The 17,543-nt window shown below is 51.4% G+C and overlaps 1 protein-coding gene across 1 annotated transcript; it reads right to left on the reverse strand.

The window, feature by feature from the left end:
• Positions 1 to 11,433: 11,433 nt before the first annotated feature.
• On the reverse strand, positions 11,434 to 12,430 carry GSX2 (GS homeobox 2). Its single transcript, XM_054203206.1, has 2 exons — positions 11,935 to 12,430; positions 11,434 to 11,774 (listed from the first exon to the last, which is right to left on the reverse strand). The coding sequence occupies exons 1-2, from the start codon at positions 12,428 to 12,430 to the stop codon at positions 11,434 to 11,436; spliced, it is 837 nt and encodes a 278-aa protein (XP_054059181.1).
• Positions 12,431 to 17,543: the final 5,113 nt, after the last annotated feature.

Consider the following 17,543-nt stretch of genomic DNA (forward strand, 5'->3'; position numbering starts at 1 on the left):
CTTCCAAAGAGGGCTCGGGGGGAATCACCACCCAGCTCCCCTGAACTGACCCCAAACTTCACGCCTCTCTTCTGCTGCAGTGGTTCCCACTCTCCGTTAGGTGGCATTAGTTCAAATTCCCTCTTGGAGCTAATTGCTCCAAGGATTGTGGTCCCCACCAAAGTCCCTCCCGGAGGTGGCTGGACCATGTCTTCTGTCACTCCTTCTCCCAGGCCTGGATGTCGCCCATCCCCAGAGATGTTAATTCTGCAGGCTTCCCAGCGTCCCCTGCCAAAACCACGCCTTCTGCAAATGTATAACATTTTTATGTGTAAATAATCTTTTAATGCACACCGTTTCCTATGAGTTTCTATAGCTCCTTTCAGTGCGTAGAAAGCACTGTGCACGCACTTACATGTTAAATAGAAAACATGTGTATAAACCCAACAAATTAACTATAAACCAGTGTCCGATATTATTCTGCTTGCTTCCAAAGGGTAAAGACATTAGAAGGTGAAAGGGAAGCAAGTGCTTCCTTGTCTCATTCCTAAATGACCTCCAGAACAGAAAAAGGGAATAACACAAGTCCAGCAAAACAAGTTGTTTGTGTGTTGTTAGTTCTGTGAAGACAGTGTTATACAGTAGAGAGACTGGGGTATAATACACCCTGATTTCCTATGCAAAAAAAAAATAAAATAAAATTCTGCAAAATATGACCTAGGAGATTCCCAAATTCCCTCAAGATAAGCTGAAGCCTGAATAAGGTGAAATGGGAAGGCCAAGATGAAGACACAGAGTGAGACATGTTGGCCCAGGACTGGGGCTTGCTGCAGAGCCTGGGGAAGCTGAAGCTGGCGGTTCTAAATTAAGGAAAAACAGCAAGAGCTTTCAAATATTTGTATCTCCTGTTTACTTTTTACACAGAAATTGCTCTTTAATTTCAGATGTAAAATTTCTTCATATGCCCTTGAGCTTGCCTCGAGGGGGAGGGAAACACCAACATAAGGAAAAAAACAGCAGATCTCTTCCACTTCACTTTGGAGTTATGGGAAGAACTAAACACAAGACTAACAAGGGAAGAAACAGTTATGAAAACATCAGATCTGTGCTGTCCTTTGCTCTAAACATGCACTGTGTTTACTCTCTCCTCTTCCTGCAGTTTTATACAAGTCTCTTATTTGCAGGTCAGAACCCCCTAGTTCTTAGGAGCAAAAGACCCCCCAAAGTATGTCACCTTTACAGCTTCAGGTACGGTGTGTTCTTGCTGATATTCCTCTATCTCAAGCACGGTAGAAGTCTTTCTCTGGAAAAACCTCTTTCAAAGGCTGAAGGTTTTTTTTAAACCATCTCAACTTTGACCTAGCAACTATGGGAGTGCAGTTTCTGCCAGCAGCTGATACTGTAAACCTCATTTTCTAAAGAGATTAAATTTATGAGAGCAATCTGCCTGTTCCTCCCTCTGTCTGTCTCTCAAGCTCGTCCCACCCACTCATCCCCCTGTAATTTGGGGATCTATTAGCCAACGTCAATTAGAAAGGAGTAGAAGTCTTCAGGATACACTGATGCTCTCTCCTCCCATGCAGGTGCAGGGCTGTAAACAGGATGACCTGATCACATCCTCTGGTTTTATGTACTTCTCGAGAAACAGGATGAAGGCAAGGGCAGAAGTTTCCATAGGAAAGACACAAGTGCAAAGGATGGGTCAGCCCAGAGAACAAGGGGCAGGGAATGACAAGAGGCAAAGGCCATCTTTTCCGGCAACAGCACTGGCTTCTTTCATGAGACTCCAGCGTAAACAAGGCTGATACACATCGTCCTGGCAGCCTGTGCTTCTCAGGATTCACTTTCATTTACTTCCACGGGGTTTCCCTTAATATAGAAAGTAGCACATCATCCCCTTTGCTTTTCTGACAGGCACAACGGCCGGTGCCCTCAGGATGGTGAGCGCCAGCACTGCTGCTCCGATCTCAGCAGCATCACTGCCACTGCCGAGGTCAGCCCTCCCACACCACGGAGACGTGCATCTGCTGCCCCTATCACCTAAACTGATAGTATATGCAATAAAGAAGCCCTCCAAGTATCAAGGTGACGATCTCAGTCTTGTTCCCAAATACTTCCAAAAGCATCAAGTCCTGAATCAAGGTGTTTGAAGTAGCCAGTGCCTGTTTTGCAAAAGGTCTTCAACTAAATGGGGTTTTCTTTCTTCTCATGCTCACCTATAATGGCAGCTATCCCGCAAGGTCTGAGCTACTTCCCTAATTTCTAGCTTAAACTCATTCTGAAAGTTAGTTCTGAAGACAAAAAGATCTGCTCATTTTATCACAAAGTGGGAGATTGCCTCGAGGGGCAATCCATTGCTGAGGCACAGCCCGGTGGAGATGCACATGCATTTGGAACCCGCTGCATTTTACCTGTGCCTAAGAAAAAAAACAAAAACTTGAGAGCTACTTTCTGTGTATGCAATCGCTTACTCACATCTAATAGCAACTGAGAAAGAGAAAAAAAACTTTGACAACTTTACTGCAATTTGATAACTTCTGCCGAAAACCCAGCAGACTGAACTGCCACAATCTATTCAACTGTACATTGCCTCAATGCCCTCAGTCTTGCACTAATTACAGAAGACAGACCACATCTTGAAAAATGTTTTTATCGAGAGAAAATAGGTAATAACAAAAAACCCAAAACCTCTCTCTTGTGATCTTTTCTATATGCCGGCAGCATTTTAATATAATGATTTTAGAGCCAGTATCTTTTGCTTGTAAAAAATCACCAGGTCCTGATTAAAAAAAATTTTAAAAAATAAACTCCTGATGGCTGTTCATTAACTCATTGAAACCATCTTTCATTTGACTGACTTAAAGAAAATGCAATCTCAAAATAAAACTAGGGGAGCAGGTGAAAATGATGACAACGACGACATGAAAATTGATGCTGTTGACATCGAGTAGCAATTTTTTCTGCTCCTGTCCCACCTGCCCCTCAGAGGTATTGCAGTTTTTACCCAAGCGAGACTGACTCACCAACACAGTTCTCCCGTATTCAGTTGAGTCACCCACATGTCTAAAGATTTTGTGGTGTCTTTACTATTACTAATGTAATGAAAGTCAGCATAGGGTCCCTGTCTATCTGCTCCAGAATTTGCATTAAAAGCCAGTACTGGTCTTTCAGGTGAATTGAAACAAAAAGCAATGTATCCCTCCTTTACGGTACCTAAACTGAGGGTGTCTACTTGCTTTTCTGTAGCAACACTGAGAATATGAGGCTATGACTGCTCTGACAAGTGTTCTAGAAGAATGGGATAACGGTGGTAGGTTAGTTAAAATCTAAGTATACAGGAGAAAAATTAGAATACCAAGTTTTTGTTCAAATGCATTGCACATGCTATTTGCTTCTTCTGCACGTATGGTTGACCACATTCTGGCCTAAGCTTCATACAATTTTGAGAAGATTGGGAGCACTCATTGCATAAATACAGCTTGAATTTTCTCTATCATTGCATCCTTCTACAGAAGAAAAGGGAAACATCTGTGGTCGTGTCCATGCATTCGTGGCCAGGGTTGAAGACTGCGTGATCCCAAGCACAGTTCTGTGTGCGGTGGCACATTCTTCTGAATCAAAACTCATCTGTTGTTACGATAGTTGGTTTATTTAGAGTAAGATGACTGTGTCATGCAAAATATTTCTCAGACACTTTGGATTTTGGAGTCTGAAATTGTCTTTTACATACCAACTGTAGCCAGCATATATTATGACTTGGGAAGGTAAAACTGAAAAGCAAATGGATTGTTTGGGTCAATCTTAATGTTAGATCTCCAGCATTTTCTCCTCTTTGGCTGGCCTTCAGTCTGCCCTGGTGTTTCATGCCCCTCAGCCTGTGAAAGCCCTTTGGCAGGCTGACAGTTGACCCCTGTTGAGTGACAAAAAATAAAGAGAGCGAGAATTCTTAGAGAAAACCGACAGCTTAGCTAGTATATGAAACAACAGCTTTACCAGAGCCTGTAGCCCACTCCTGCAGCCTGGCAGGCAGCCTCCCTTGCTGCTCTTTGCAAACACCCCGAGGCTGGAGGGGATGCTCCTGGGGGAGCTCGGGCTTGTGCCCCCCTTCTCCTCCCACCACCCCTGCCACCAAATACATACATAAATAACGGGGCTGACACAGAAAAAACCAAACAAACATACCCAACACCCAACCCAGAACCGGGGTTGTTGGTATTTTTCACCGCCCCTTCGCATAATTAATATATTCGCGTTTCCTCCCACTCTCCCAATGGGCTACCAGCTGCAGAGGTCCTGAATAGCCAGCTTAATTGGGCTTTGTCATGCAGAATACCTCCGTTTTCTATAGCAGGTTACAAAGGGGCCCTTGGCAGACGTGGTGGGCTCCCCTGGCCAAGGGCCCTGCCCGGCTGTGCCCATCACCTCTCCGCACGCCGCCCAGGTAGTGCAGTCTGGTGCAGGGTCACCTCCAAATCACCAGTCCCTGGTACAGGGTCACCTCCAACCTGCCCTCCCCCAGTGCAGGGTCACCTCCAACTCACCATCCTCTAATGCAGGGTCATCTCCAATCGACAGGTCCCCAGCGCAGGGCCACCTCCAACCTGCTAGTGCCTAGTGCAGGGTCACCTTCAAACCACTGCCCCCTGATGCAGGGTGACCTCCAACCCACTGGTGCCTGGTGCAGGGTCACCTCCAACCTGCTAGTGCCCAGTGCAGGGTCACCTTCAAACCACTGTCCCCTGATGCAGGGTGACCTCCAACCCACTGGTGCCCAGTGTAGGGTCAGAGCTCCTGTCCTGCAGCTCCCTGAGCTGCTTCCAAATGCCCCAGGGAAACTCCGACCTGTCTGGGACCCTTTCCTTTGCGAACAGGGCAAGTGTCTCTCAGACAGATTTTTTTTCCAACACAATCTAACGTTTTTTTAAAACTTGGACCTTATGAACAAATGTTCCGATTTCATAGCAAATCAAGGTGATTAGGGTTAATTGGCAAACGCTGGACTCAAAAGAGATTTGCCATTATAGGCTAATCATACATTCTCTATATGATATAAATAGCGTAGAGTGTGGGGTGTGGATATTCACATGAATTACAGCTAATTATTATTTGGATACCAAGCTACTACTTCTGCACATTGATTGGCACTGTTGCCTTCAGAGTATCTTTTTTCCCCCTCTTGTTTCTTGTTTTGACAGTTTAAATCCAGGTCTATGTGACATAGAAAGCTAATAAAATTCTCATTTCATTGTTAATCTGATTTCATCGCAGTATAGGTTTTTACCCTCACACCTGCGTAGCAGGGTGTAATTCCATTAATAATAATTAAAAAAAAAAAATCAACATATTCATTGCATGTCTTTTCCCTGATGATATATTGTGAGCAGTGTGAGTTGAAAAAGAGCCATTTATTCTCACCGTGAATGAGTCTGCCTGGAACTGAAGACTTCACCTGCCTCCTCAGTCAATTAGGAATGTATCGAAAATTCTACCAGAAAACGAGTTAAATTAACCGTTAGCTAATTTCCTTGTGTCCCTCCTACATAATCCCCCCTTTTCAGCTTGCCCCAGAAATTACCACATGTTGCAAGGTTCAAATAGTGCCTAATGAAACAGTGACTAAATGGTTCGCTCAAACCCACAGTGAAGCCCTTTCGCTGTGCCTTCAAAGCCTGGGGGGCTGCAGCGGCCGGGGGTCCCCATCTTAAAAAAAAATTAAAAAATAATATATATATATATATATATATTTGACTTGGCCCCCGCGCGAGTGAGGACACGCGTGAGAGCTGCCCGGGGGGGCACTACATACAACTTTATTTTCAACACCCCGCGTTGGTGCTTTCTCCGAGGGCGTAAAAAAGCGATTTAAAAAGAAGCGCCCTGGTATTGCCGGGGTCTGCCCGGGAGGCAGCGGTTCTCCCCGGCGTTTCGAGGTCTCCCCGCCGCTTTCTTTACATTCAGGCGGAGCCCAAGCGTTTGCTCCTTTTCTCACAGTGGTTCCACGTAACTTGTAAACCTTGCTTTTACCGAGGTTCCTCAGCTTGAGGACGGAAAGAAAAAAAAACCAGCCCCGCGTCGGCAATCTTTGCAAAACCTGCCCGAAGAGGAGTTTTGCCCCGCAGTTACAAGCTCTTGTTCCTGCCTAAGGCGGCTTCGCTGAAGTGTCATCTACTAAAACTCGGTGAATTCCGCAAAGAGAGTCGAGTCACTTATTTGAAACGGTGAGGCTAATACAAAGTCATCAAAGCACTATGGTTCTTGTCTTTAAGTGACAACCCTCTTTATGGAACTGTTTGAAATACGCCTCCTGCTTTTCAATGTCTCTCTATCCATCTTTGTCTGCTCTTCAGAAAAGTAGACAATATAAAGCAAAGCCTGGCGAGCTCCCCACGCTCTGGCTTGGGCAGTGCCAACGTTAGCCTTGAAATTGTCACTCCTTCATTAATCTGAAACTAGTTATTTTTCCAGAGCACACAGCACACGCTTCCGATCTCTTTGGGTTCGCTTCCAACAGCTTAAATCCCCCCCCGGAGAGGCTGGCTGGGGTCGGGGGGGGGCGGAGGGAGGCGCGGAGGGGCCGGCTGGAAGGCGCGGAGGGGGGCGGAGAGGGGCGCGGAGCAGATCCTGCGTGAAATCGGCGCTTTCACGGGCAGGGCGGAGCGCGCCGCAGCGCGGACACACGCCCCGGGGTTTTTCCCGAGTGGCACATGCGATTCGGCGGGGGTGTTATTCCGCTGTCGTAAGGGATTCCCCCTCCCCGCGGGGCAGCTGCCCCAGCCCACGGCTTTCCCCCTTTCTCAGGGCCGGGGACCCGCCGGGGACCCCCGGGACCGTGCTGCAAAACCACCCCGGGGGGCTTCTCCCCGGGACCGACAGGCGGTTCGGCCGCCGGAGGTGCGCGGAGGCTGCGGGCTGCTCGTACTCAAACCCTTCGCGGATTACCCCAGATCCTTTTCGAGCAGCCGCGAAGACTTAAACATTGTAATAATAACAATACTCTTGGGGTTTTTTTTGCTGCTTTTTCCCCCGAAGGACCGCGTGTTTCAGGCCTCGGATCCGGGAGGGAGCGCGCCCCGCTCTGCCTGCGTCCCCCGGGGCGGGGGCAAGGATGCTCGCCGGGTTACTCGCCCGGGCGGTGGCAACCGGAGTCGCCCCTTCCAGATCCTTTTATCCCTGTGGGCACGACAGAAACTCCCGAATGGGCCTGATCCTTCTGGCCCCGGTCACACCGGCGGGTGGGAGGAGGGAGCTGCCACCAAGGACTGCGCTGCCCCAAGTCCGAGGTGCGAGACGCCGGTGATGGGCGTCGCGGTAAGAGCTCCGACAGCGGGGAAAGGTTTCAGCAGCGCCCGGGGAGGGGGCGGGGGGGGTGGATTCCAGGGCAGGGCTGGAGAAAGCAGCCGGGAGAGGTCAGTGCCGTGGGTCTGATCTCGGCCATGCAGACCGAGGTGGGGGAGACCCTTCCAGAGGGATGTTTTCCTCCTCCGAGTTTTTCAATTGGAAAGAGTTAAATCGAATTGAAGGAAACAAATAAATATCTAAGGCGGGGGGAGGGGTGTGTGTGTCGGGGGGGAGGGTGGCGGGAAGCCTCCTTGGGGGAATGCTGTGTTTGCATAGCGGTCCCATACCTGAAAACCACCCCGCACACACACCGCCGCCTGAAACCGCCACCCCGGGGGGACCGGCAGCTCCTCTGCCCTCGAGTGATGCCAAAGGCGAGTGGCTCCAGCAGCAGCCGTCGCAGGTCGCCGCCACATGCTCCTCTTTTCCTGAGTGCCCGCAGCGGGGCACATCTGGTGGATAACGCGCGGTTAAGTGCAGTAATTGCAGCTGGAGTATGTCGGGACTGTGCCTGCGACATATCCGGTGCTAAAAACGGGAATAAGGCTGGGAAGGCGCATGGAGGATTCCGACGTGAGAGCAGTGCCGCAGCGGCAGTCTGTACCACTCCAAGGCTCCGTTCTCGACCTCTAAAGAGAAGCGAATTTATTGCTCCCACGGGAGCGATAAAGATAAACGCGGTCGTGTTTCCAGTGCTCTCAAACATCGTCGTGACAAGTACCAAAGTAAAATAAGAGGGTACCATTTGTTGCTTACTCAGTGCATTTGCAACAAATACTGCTTGGGCTCACGCTGAATGGTGAAAGGAAAAAGCTGTTCTCTTGGGTGCTGTCCCGTGTCCCCCAGGCCCTTCAGCCTCCTCTATAGCTTCTGCTCACAGCCCTGTGGCTGACCAAACCCTCTGCCTCTGTGAGACCATCTCGTTCCCCCCGTAGACATCCTCTTCCAGCGGGCTGTTGGGCAAAAGACATCCCGCTCCCCCCAGTTACGGGTTACCCGATTCCTGACAGTCTGGATGGTGGCAGCTGAGGTCTCTCCCGGGTTTGCCCCCCCTCCACCCCAGCCCGCTCCTGAGCTCTGCAGAACTCTTAGGAACTCGACATCTTGGAGACCCTCGCAGAGCTATCATGTCAGCCAGCTGGTTGGCATCGATCACAAGGTTTAGGAGTTATGAGGGGATGGGAGTAAGTGGCAGGCAGATAAGTAGAGCAACTGCATAATCCTTATTTCCTTAGAAAACCAATGATACGAGGAATATTAAATAGAGAGCTGAACGCTGCCTGTCTTGCGCACTGAATGAGTGTGGGGGAAAAACTGCACTTTGTGCACTTTGTGGGAGAGAAAAAAAAAAAGAATACAAAGAAGAAGGAAAAAAACCCCAACCAACACATTATAATGTCAGGGCACAAGGTGAATGAATTAAATTTACCTAGGAAAATATAATTTTTTTTTTCCTAACTGTTGAATGCTGGACTTCGCAACCCTACAAAACGTTCACTGCAAGTAAGGGTACCTACAACTCCCAGCAGTGCTCCTGTCACACTGGGTTGGACTCACCAGTGCTAGGTTCAGGTTGAGTGTTGTGCCAACCTTCTCAGCTATGCTGGGGCAAGCCATCACATCGTTTCTCTTTTCCAAAATTTCTAACATGAAACATTTAGTTTGTAATAAAGAGAAATCTGATGATGACAACAACTGTCTTGACAGCATAGCTTGCATGCGATGTCACTACTTCCTTTCAGCCCTTGAAAGATACATGCAAACATTGATTACTACAAGAAACAGCAACTAATTTCATTTTCCTCTCATTTTCAAGAAATTGTTAAATACTGCAGTGAAGAAATCCTTTCTCATGTATCTCTGGATGAGGTGAATTCTAGAAGCAGAGGGAAATACCCATTTATTCACCGAGCTGCATATTTCCACAGAGTTGCACCAAGAAATATCTTTGCAGAGTCAAAATATCTTTGAGTTCTGCAATGTCACCCAGATTAGATTTGAAAGAGCGCGATGCTTTTTCTCCCCCAGCACAGCTTTGCCTTCCCAGGCTGCTGCAGGCCTGTTGCTTCCCTCCTGTAAGGGGATGACACTGCTGAGAGGGTGGGCAGGACCTTCTGTGGTGCTAAAGTCTCCTCGCAGAGCTTCTGGGTTGGAAAAGACCCGGTGGGACACAGGAGCAAGCGAGACACAGGAATTGGAGCAGAGAAACAACAGTTTCCAGAGCCCACCTCAGCAGATTTGAGGGCAAGAGGAGACAGTCCCCTCAGCCAGGCACTCCATGAGGTGTCCTGGAAGGAAGTCATAAGGCTCACAAGACTTTGGCCCTCTAGTCTCCCCAGCCTGGCAAATGAGGGCACTGCCAACATCCCCAACTTGCCCAGCTGGGATGTGGGGCTGCTGGCCTCTGTGCAGGCCCTCAGCTGAGGCAGTGAGATGGTTGTGAAACAGAAGCGTGAGATTTTCTATTTGTTTTCCAACTCCAGGCTAGAAACTTGGGTCCTGCCATTCCTCCCCCCTCCTGTCACACCGCAGGTGTGCTGGGCACTGCCTCCACCCCAAAGCCCTTGCAGCTCATCCAGGCTGGGGGGCTGTGCCCACACCAGGCCCCCTCCATCCTACCCCAGACCTGCCCATGCCCCTGATCTCTTCTCTAAGATGAGAAGCAGTGAGAGTGTTCGCTGTGCTGCGGCCGCAGCTCTCTCCAGCACCCAGGGCGCTCGGGTCATTCACTTCGCAACAGGAACCCCAAGCAGGCTTATTACTTGTTTTCTGATTAGAAGCAGAGCAGGCAAGTGAAATTGGAGACGTACCTCCAAGCCTGAGCTCTGAGGTTAGGGATCACACACGAGAAATGTAGGGATTGCTCGGGGAATTATTTACCTAAAAGGTTTTGCAATAGTTTTGGAGGCTGAAGTCAAAAGTGCAGGTAGGGTTAGTGGGAAACCCACCCAAGGAAAAGGTGTGAGTGGGGAATAACACACTGTGCAAGAGGCACTTCTGATCCGCTCAGATGCTGTCTGCTAGGACCACAGGAACTAGGAAAAAAAGTTATAAAAAGGCTCATTTGGGACTGACCGGCTCCAGCTCCATCCCACTCCCCCTGCAAGGAGCTCAGGACGCACCGCCCAAGGCGGATTTGGCCCCGGAACGGCGGCCCCGGGCCAGCGGCAGCCGGGTGTCCCCGTCGCGGTTGCCACCGGGCGAGCAGACGGGAGAAAGCTGTCAGCCGCGGCCGGGGCTGGAAAATAACACAAAGCTTCTGGGGCTCAGAAAAGCGGCTTCATTTGCATTCCGCTCGGCCGGAGCGGGATCCCCCCACCCTCCTCCGCCCCCCCGCGCCCCAGCCGGCCCGAGTCGCAGGGGAGCAGAAAACACCGTCGGGTTAGTAGCCGATGGCATTTATTTCTAGTCTTTACGGAGGTCTGACACATATACACCACTGCTTTCACCGTACAAAGGATTGCGAAGAAACGCACCCTGCCCCAGCCAGCCCACCTTCGCTGCTTGGACTAGGCTGGCACTGGGCGCGGGGGGGAGGTTTGGGAAGGGGGAGAGAAGAAAAAAATTAAATTCTCGTCTGATCTCATTTATTTAAATAAATATAAATATAAAATTTATATAAAACTATTCACAAACAAACCGCTGTCCCCAAAACCCAAGCGACCGATCTTTCTTTCCTTATTTTTTTAGAGTCCGTCCAGGAGGTTCGCAGCTCCTACAGGTTTTTGTTTTTCATTTTTTTTAATGTCTCGTCTTTCGGTTCCAAATACGGTGGTTGGTTTTTTCTTTTCCTTTAAACTGCCTGGGGACGAGGCGGGGGGAGGCACCGTGCGAGTCCAGTCCCGTGTTACGTGTTAGGAAGAGCAGGTGCCCGCTCCCGGGGTTACATAAATAACGTTTTAGTTGGAACTCTCACGACTAGAACATTTACATTCCAAAAAAAATATATTCATATATCTCTTTCTATCACTGCGAAGGGATGAAAATGAAGCTCCCGGCTGGCGAGGGACAGCCCGTTCCCGGTCAGCGGGCTGCTGTCCCCGGGGCAGCGGGGCCAGGTGAGCCGCCCTCCCGCCGCCCCGCTCCCGACCGGGCCCCGGTGCTCCGGGACGGGGCTCATAACGGGGAGATCTCTTTATCCTCGGTAGCCGATGAGGGGGATAGAGACTCTTCGTCCTCCGACCTGGGGTAATGCCCCTGGCTGGTGCTGCACTTGCAGCCCCCGTGAGAGTTTCGCTGGGCGCCTTTGCCTTCTTTCTTGTGCTTCACCCTCCTGTTTTGGAACCAGATTTTCACTTGCTTCTCGGAGAGGTTGAGGTAGGTGGCTATCTCGATCCTCCGCAGCCGGGACAGGTACATGTTGGAGGAGAATTCCCTCTCCAGCTCCAAAAGCTGGGTGCTGGTGAAAGCTGTCCTCATCCTTTTCCCGTTTTGAATTTGGCTGGAATCGGACCCTCCTGGACGGGAGAGAAGCAAGAACTTCAGTGGGACGAAGGAAAGGGAAGGAAAAAAAGAGAGAGGGAGAAAAAAAGACATTCTCCCGCAGCTTTCCGCCCCGGGGCACCCTCGGGGGGACCCCATCTCCCTCTGCCTCCCCCCCCTTTCCCCGGCTCCTACCCATGCCGAGGCAGTGAAACCTCCGGTGGTCGCTGACGCTGTAGGCGGTGGCGGCGCAGGCAGGGGGGTGATGCGCCGGGTGCCCCAGGGCGGCGGCGGCGGCGGCAGCGGCAGCAGCGGCGGGGACGGAGGCGGCGGGCGGCGGGTGCTGCGGAGGGGGGTGAGGGTGTCCGGCCCGCGGGCAACACTGGGCCTCGCCGGCGGCGGCGGGGAACTGGCTCTTGAGTAAGGGGATGGCCCCGCCGCCACCGCCGCCGCCGCCGCCACCGCCGCCGCCGCGGGAGGAGTGGAGGTGCGAGGTGACACAGAGCGGGCAGACGCAGAAAGAACCGCTCTTACGGGACGGGCAGCCCGGGCCCGACACCGACATGACGAGGGGGGAAGGCATGCTGAGAGGGATGAAGAAGTCCTGGCCGTGGTGATGCTCAGGCAGGGAGGGAGCCGGCCTCGAGGAGTCTTTGATGATTAAGGAGTCGACATAGAAAGAGCGGGACATTTCGGAGGGCTGCCGAAGCCGGGGGCGGCTGTCCCAAAGTCGGGTTTTTCCTGCTTGGCCAAGTTGCCACTGAAGTCCTGGCGAGGCGAGAAGGTGCTTATGTTTGAGAGCTGAACAAAAGGGTCCCTGGAGAGGGCTGGTCTTAAAGTCCCCCCGCCTGGATCCCCTGCGCCGGGGTTTTATATCAACTATTTAAACACGTGATGGCTGAAAGCCTCGCAGATCTAAATCTCCCCGGCTTCCCAGGACGGCAGGAGAGGCTGCCGGGGGGGGGGAAGCAAAGCGGGGGGGCCCCCAAAATGTGCGTGCTCGCTCGCTGCCCGATGACTTCAGTCCTTCGCCTCCGCCCCAGATAAATTATAGGAGCAGGGAAGCCGGGGAGGGGGCGGCTGTCCCGGGCTGAGCAGGCACATCCCCCTGTCAACGTACCCGGGGAGGGTGTCTTAAAATCAGTCGGAGGGGGTTTCTGGTTGGGGGTTTTCCCCGAGGAATTCGCTCCTTTCCCCGCAGGGAGGGAAAAAGAGAGGGGAGCAGGTGATGCGCTGAAACAAGTGGGTCAATGGCGAACCCCGTTCCCCGGGGTAAAACATCATCCAAGGGGCCGTGACTCCCACAGAGGCACCTTTCCACGGGATGGTCCAGGACTCCTTCAGGAGGCTCCTTTCCTCACCAGAGGAGCCAGGGTCACAGATAGAGACATAGATATAAAATTAGGGATCGCGCGTGTGCGTGTGTTTGTGCGCACATACGCATGTCGGGTGACTTGGTTTTTCTATCTTTTTTTTTTTTGCTCCCCCCTCCCCTCCCTTTTCAACCCCAGTGAATTTTGCCAAATTGGGAATTACTCCAACGGACAAAGCCTTCAAATAGCTGGACACTTCTCAGCCCAACGGTATCGAAACGGAAAACTTCCAAGTGAACTTCCCCGACCGCTTCAGGACCGCAGCGCCCAGCGCTAATGAAAGGCGAACATGTCAGGGGGGGGATTCTTTGATCTCCACCAAGTTTGCTGAAGCAATCATTCAAAGTAAAATTGGATAAACAGCTAAATACGGTCGGTGGCTCCGGAGCATTTCAGACTGCATTAAAAAGCCAAGGTTTTCGCAGCATATTACGCGATTTTCCAATGACCTGTTTTACGGGAGTTTAAGAAGAGACTTATCGTTAAGAGAAGGGCGATCGCGTTCTCGTTTTGCAGATGCGAAGCGGCGTCTAAAACCGACTACGGATCCCATCCCACTTGACTGGGGAAAGGGAAGCGACAATTGTGCTCTAAAGCAGAAAACACAGACTACGCCTGATTACCGGGGGCTGAGCAGAGGCTGGGGAGTCAGTCAATAGCCTTAACGTGTTTAGAGACGGTTATCGCTCACAAGGGCCAGACCGGGACGCGGACATCCTACCAGCCCTCCCGCACACCCACTCTCCTGCTGTTTAAAACCAGGAAAGTAAAATCGCCGCCCGCCTTCTGATGGAAGGGGCATTTCCTCTCGCCCCTGGGACCAACGAGGATCAACGGTGCAACTCCAGCCTTGTTAAGAGAGGGGCCAGGTCTCGTCCTGCTGTCCCGTCCTCAGCCCCAACCTGTTCCCCACCCACCAGCGGGGGCCGGCTCGACCCCAGCCCTGCTCGCCTGTCCCCGACGGGCCTGAGCGGGCACGATGCACCAGTGTTTTTAGGGACACTCCGCACTCGGCGATCTGAGGATTTATGGATGGCAATTAAAGTTTTATGAATTGCAGCTGAGGCTGGTTATGGAGCTATTTGAATGTGATTAGAATTCAATTAGAAAGTGTTTACCGGCCGGCGGGGCTCCGAAGTGTAAACAGACAGCTATTCCAGCAATGCGCTAATCCCGCGTCTTGTGACAACAATTAGGGACTCGCGAGGTTTAGGCGGGTCGGCTCCCACCTCACCTACTTTTTTTCCCCCCCAAACTGTTGCCGAGGGCTCAGCCGAGGCCCCGGAGCCCCGGGCAGCGGCGGGGCCCAGGAGCGTTGCCCGCCCCGCTGCCGGGGCGCTGGGGACCGTGGGCCCCGGGATGCGACGGTGTGTCCCCCCATCCGCCGGGGGACCTCTGCCTCCTGAGCTCCGGTGAGATTTCAGTCACGGTCATAGTGCCCAGGCACGGGATTTTGCCTTGCTCTCCCCGTTTAAAACACAGTTAATCTGGCGGAAATTTGAGTTAATCTCTGCCTTTTCTTTCTTTTTATTTTATTTTCCTTTACGAGGGGCTATATTGAAAAAGGAAACAACCCCATCATCGGTCTCAGGGGAAACAACTGTCTGCAGTGATAGGGTGGATCTGGGGAGGGGGCTGTCGTAAGGGAAGGCAGACAGAGCAAGAGTCGGATCAAAATTGCAATTTGTAATTGTAATAATAAACCAAGCGCAGTGATAAAAGAGAGGAGGAAAAAAAAATTCACAAAGCAAAACCCACCCCTGAAAGCCAGAGCAAGAAAAGAAGTCATTTGAAAGCAAAGATATCCCAAACCAGGCGGAATGATGTAAGGCGTGCGCCCACATCACATCGGCCTCGTTACAATTTTATTTTTCAATAATTCTGTCCGATAAAATTTCATTGTCCATTAAGTAATCCCCGAAATGAGAGCTCTTATGAGCCTATAATGAGCTCTAATTGCTACGACTGGGAGAGCCACGTGGAAGGATTTAGAAGGTATTAAGCAGTTGGGTACAGAGCACAGGCTGTTACCTAGCCATTACTTTCATAATTCAAGGAGAAAATTAGTCCTTTTAAGGGAAAATCCTTTGATTCCCTTCATTCTGCTCGGGGTGACAGAGTATAGCTTTGTCTGCCTTTAGTTCAAGACAGTGTAACAAATGAGAATGTAACGAAATTGCCCCCTTTTGAAAGTGGAGCAGTTCAAAAAGAACATCAGAGCCGCTCCCCTGGTCCGCCGAGCGCAGGACTGGGTGCTGGTCCCTCTTTTCTTCCAGATGTCTCTAACACCTTTATGTAGAAGAGATTCACGGCTTAAATGACAAAAGCAACCCTTTCCCTTCCCTCCCCCAACCCCCGCAGCTCCCGGCAGAAGAAAAAGCCGTGCCCGCCCGAAGAAAGCATCTCGGCCGAGTTCACGGAAGGAGCTGCCTCCGTGGAAAGTGCCGCAGGGCACGAGGGGACACGACCAGCAAAAAAAAAACCAAACAAAAAAAACCCCAAAAAACCAAAAAAACCAAAAAGTAACAACCAAAAAACCCCAAAACCACCCTCTGCAGAGCGGCAAACATCCCGGCGGGGTGAAATGCGGTGGGTCTGGGCAGGACGAGCCCCGGGCTGGCTCAGTCCCCAGGAGGGAAAGCCCCCCTCAAAATAAAGCCCTGTGTGGGTAAAGCAAGGGGCCGCGGGCTCCTGCCCTGTAATCGCATTTATTCGCTAATCTAACATTGATTTCCTATTAGTTTCCAAAGCGATCGGCGATCTCGAAGCAGGGTTTTGTGAAGTGAAGGCAAGCAAAAGACAGGACTTGCCCCCAGCTCCCATTAAGGGGGTCATTATAAAAGCGTGAACAAGTCTATTAATGTTTTATTGAAAGCGCATCGTTAACTTGTATCCATCCTTTTCTGAAAGTGGCATTGTGATATTGCTGTCTGTGGCACATCTTACCCAATATAGCCCGAGATTTCTCCATTATCTGTAACCAAGCAACACTTTCTGAATACCAAAAATTGAAAAGAACCGCTTAGTCTTCAAGAAAGTCCTCAATAATAGTGGAAAAGAACAAAGATCCAGGAGACAACAAAATGCCACAGGGGTGACTTTTCATGAGCAATTATCTCTCATTAATCAGAAGAACAGCTGCAATATTAATTTTCTCTCTTTCTTCCTCTCTTTTCACAGTCCCCAACATTTGAATAATCATAAATTTTGATTTCATGGAGCAGCAACATTGCCAGCGCCTTCGAGACACAAGCTACCTACGCAGGGCGCACGCTTTGCACATAGCTCTTATTTTAAGGCTGCCAAAGAAAAGCAAAGAAAAGAAAAGAGAGGAAAAGTTTGGGCTGGGCAGCTTCCCCCCCCGCCTCTTTTGCCTCGGAGGACGGATTAAACCAGCAGCCCCTTCCCTCCACCCCTGCCTCTTTCACTCCTGGAAAGGAACAGGCGAATGTACCGAGTGTCTCCGCTGGCTTAAAGCGTGGGAGTTTCAACAACCTCGCTGTCCATTTAACTTCCAAACATGAAGCCAAGCGTTGTAGATCTGTCCAAAGAGACAATCTTGGGGCGTAACGCGCATTGTGAGACATCAAAAGGCCCTTGGCGTTATATGCACTAAGAAGCGCATTCAGCAAGAAGGGTGCAATGCCTCCCTTTTCAGGGGCTCAGCCGCTGATTGTTTAACAAGCGACGTCGCCGCCGCAAGAAAACCGCGCTCCTCCAAAGATAGGGGTGTAACATTAAAACTCGCTTTATTTATTTTTGGTGTTTTTTTGGGGTGGCGGGGGAGGATTTCAAAGAATCTCATTAAGGGCCGGGGCCGGCGACCGCCACGCTGGGGATGGGAGCAGTGCCCTGGGGACGGGAGTGCGCAGTGTCGCCTGCCCGGCTCCTCGTTGCCCGGGGGGGGGACAGGGCAGAGACACCACCACCCCTCTTAAACTCTGCCCACCTCCTCGGCCCCGGCAGGCAGAGGCGAGGAGCTTCTCCCCGGAGGCCCGGTCGCAGCCCGGCAGGGACTAGTGGGCTCTCCCTAGGGTTTGCGGGTTGACCGTGGGCCGAAGAGGGGCGACTTGGCTTCCACCCCCCCGCAGATGCAGCTCCCCCGTGCCCTTCCCTTCCGTGCGCGATTTTCTTTGCCCCCATCCCTGGTCATAAATTAATCCCACCACCTCGACTTGGCACGGCAGCCCCCCCACCCCGGGAAAACGGGCCATTTTCGAGGAAATGGGGGTTTTGTCTGAGAGACCTGTGGAGCCCCCCCTTGCACAGAGGAACCCCCTTCCCCGGGACGTGGGGTGCAGATCTCTGGTGTGGGAACCCCGGCTCCTGCCACTTCCTGCTGGGGAGAAACCTGCCCCCTCCTTCAGCCTCTTGCAGCCCTTGGGGAGATGACCCTGCTCCCGCTTCACCTTGTTGGTGCTTTTCGCTCAG

Source organism: Rissa tridactyla, chromosome 5 (genome assembly GCF_028500815.1).
Source record: "Rissa tridactyla isolate bRisTri1 chromosome 5, bRisTri1.patW.cur.20221130, whole genome shotgun sequence".
In the NCBI taxonomy this organism is placed as follows: domain Eukaryota; kingdom Metazoa; phylum Chordata; class Aves; order Charadriiformes; family Laridae; genus Rissa; species Rissa tridactyla.

Coding starts and splice junctions, on each gene's coding strand:
- GSX2 (XM_054203206.1), bottom strand. CDS start 12,430: ATGTCCCGCTCTTTCTATGTCGACTCCTTAATCATCAAAGACTCCTCG. Junction 11,775..11,934: donor GTTTCACTGCCTCGGCATGG/GTAGGAGCCGGG, acceptor TCTCCCGTCCAG/GAGGGTCCGATTCCAGCCAA.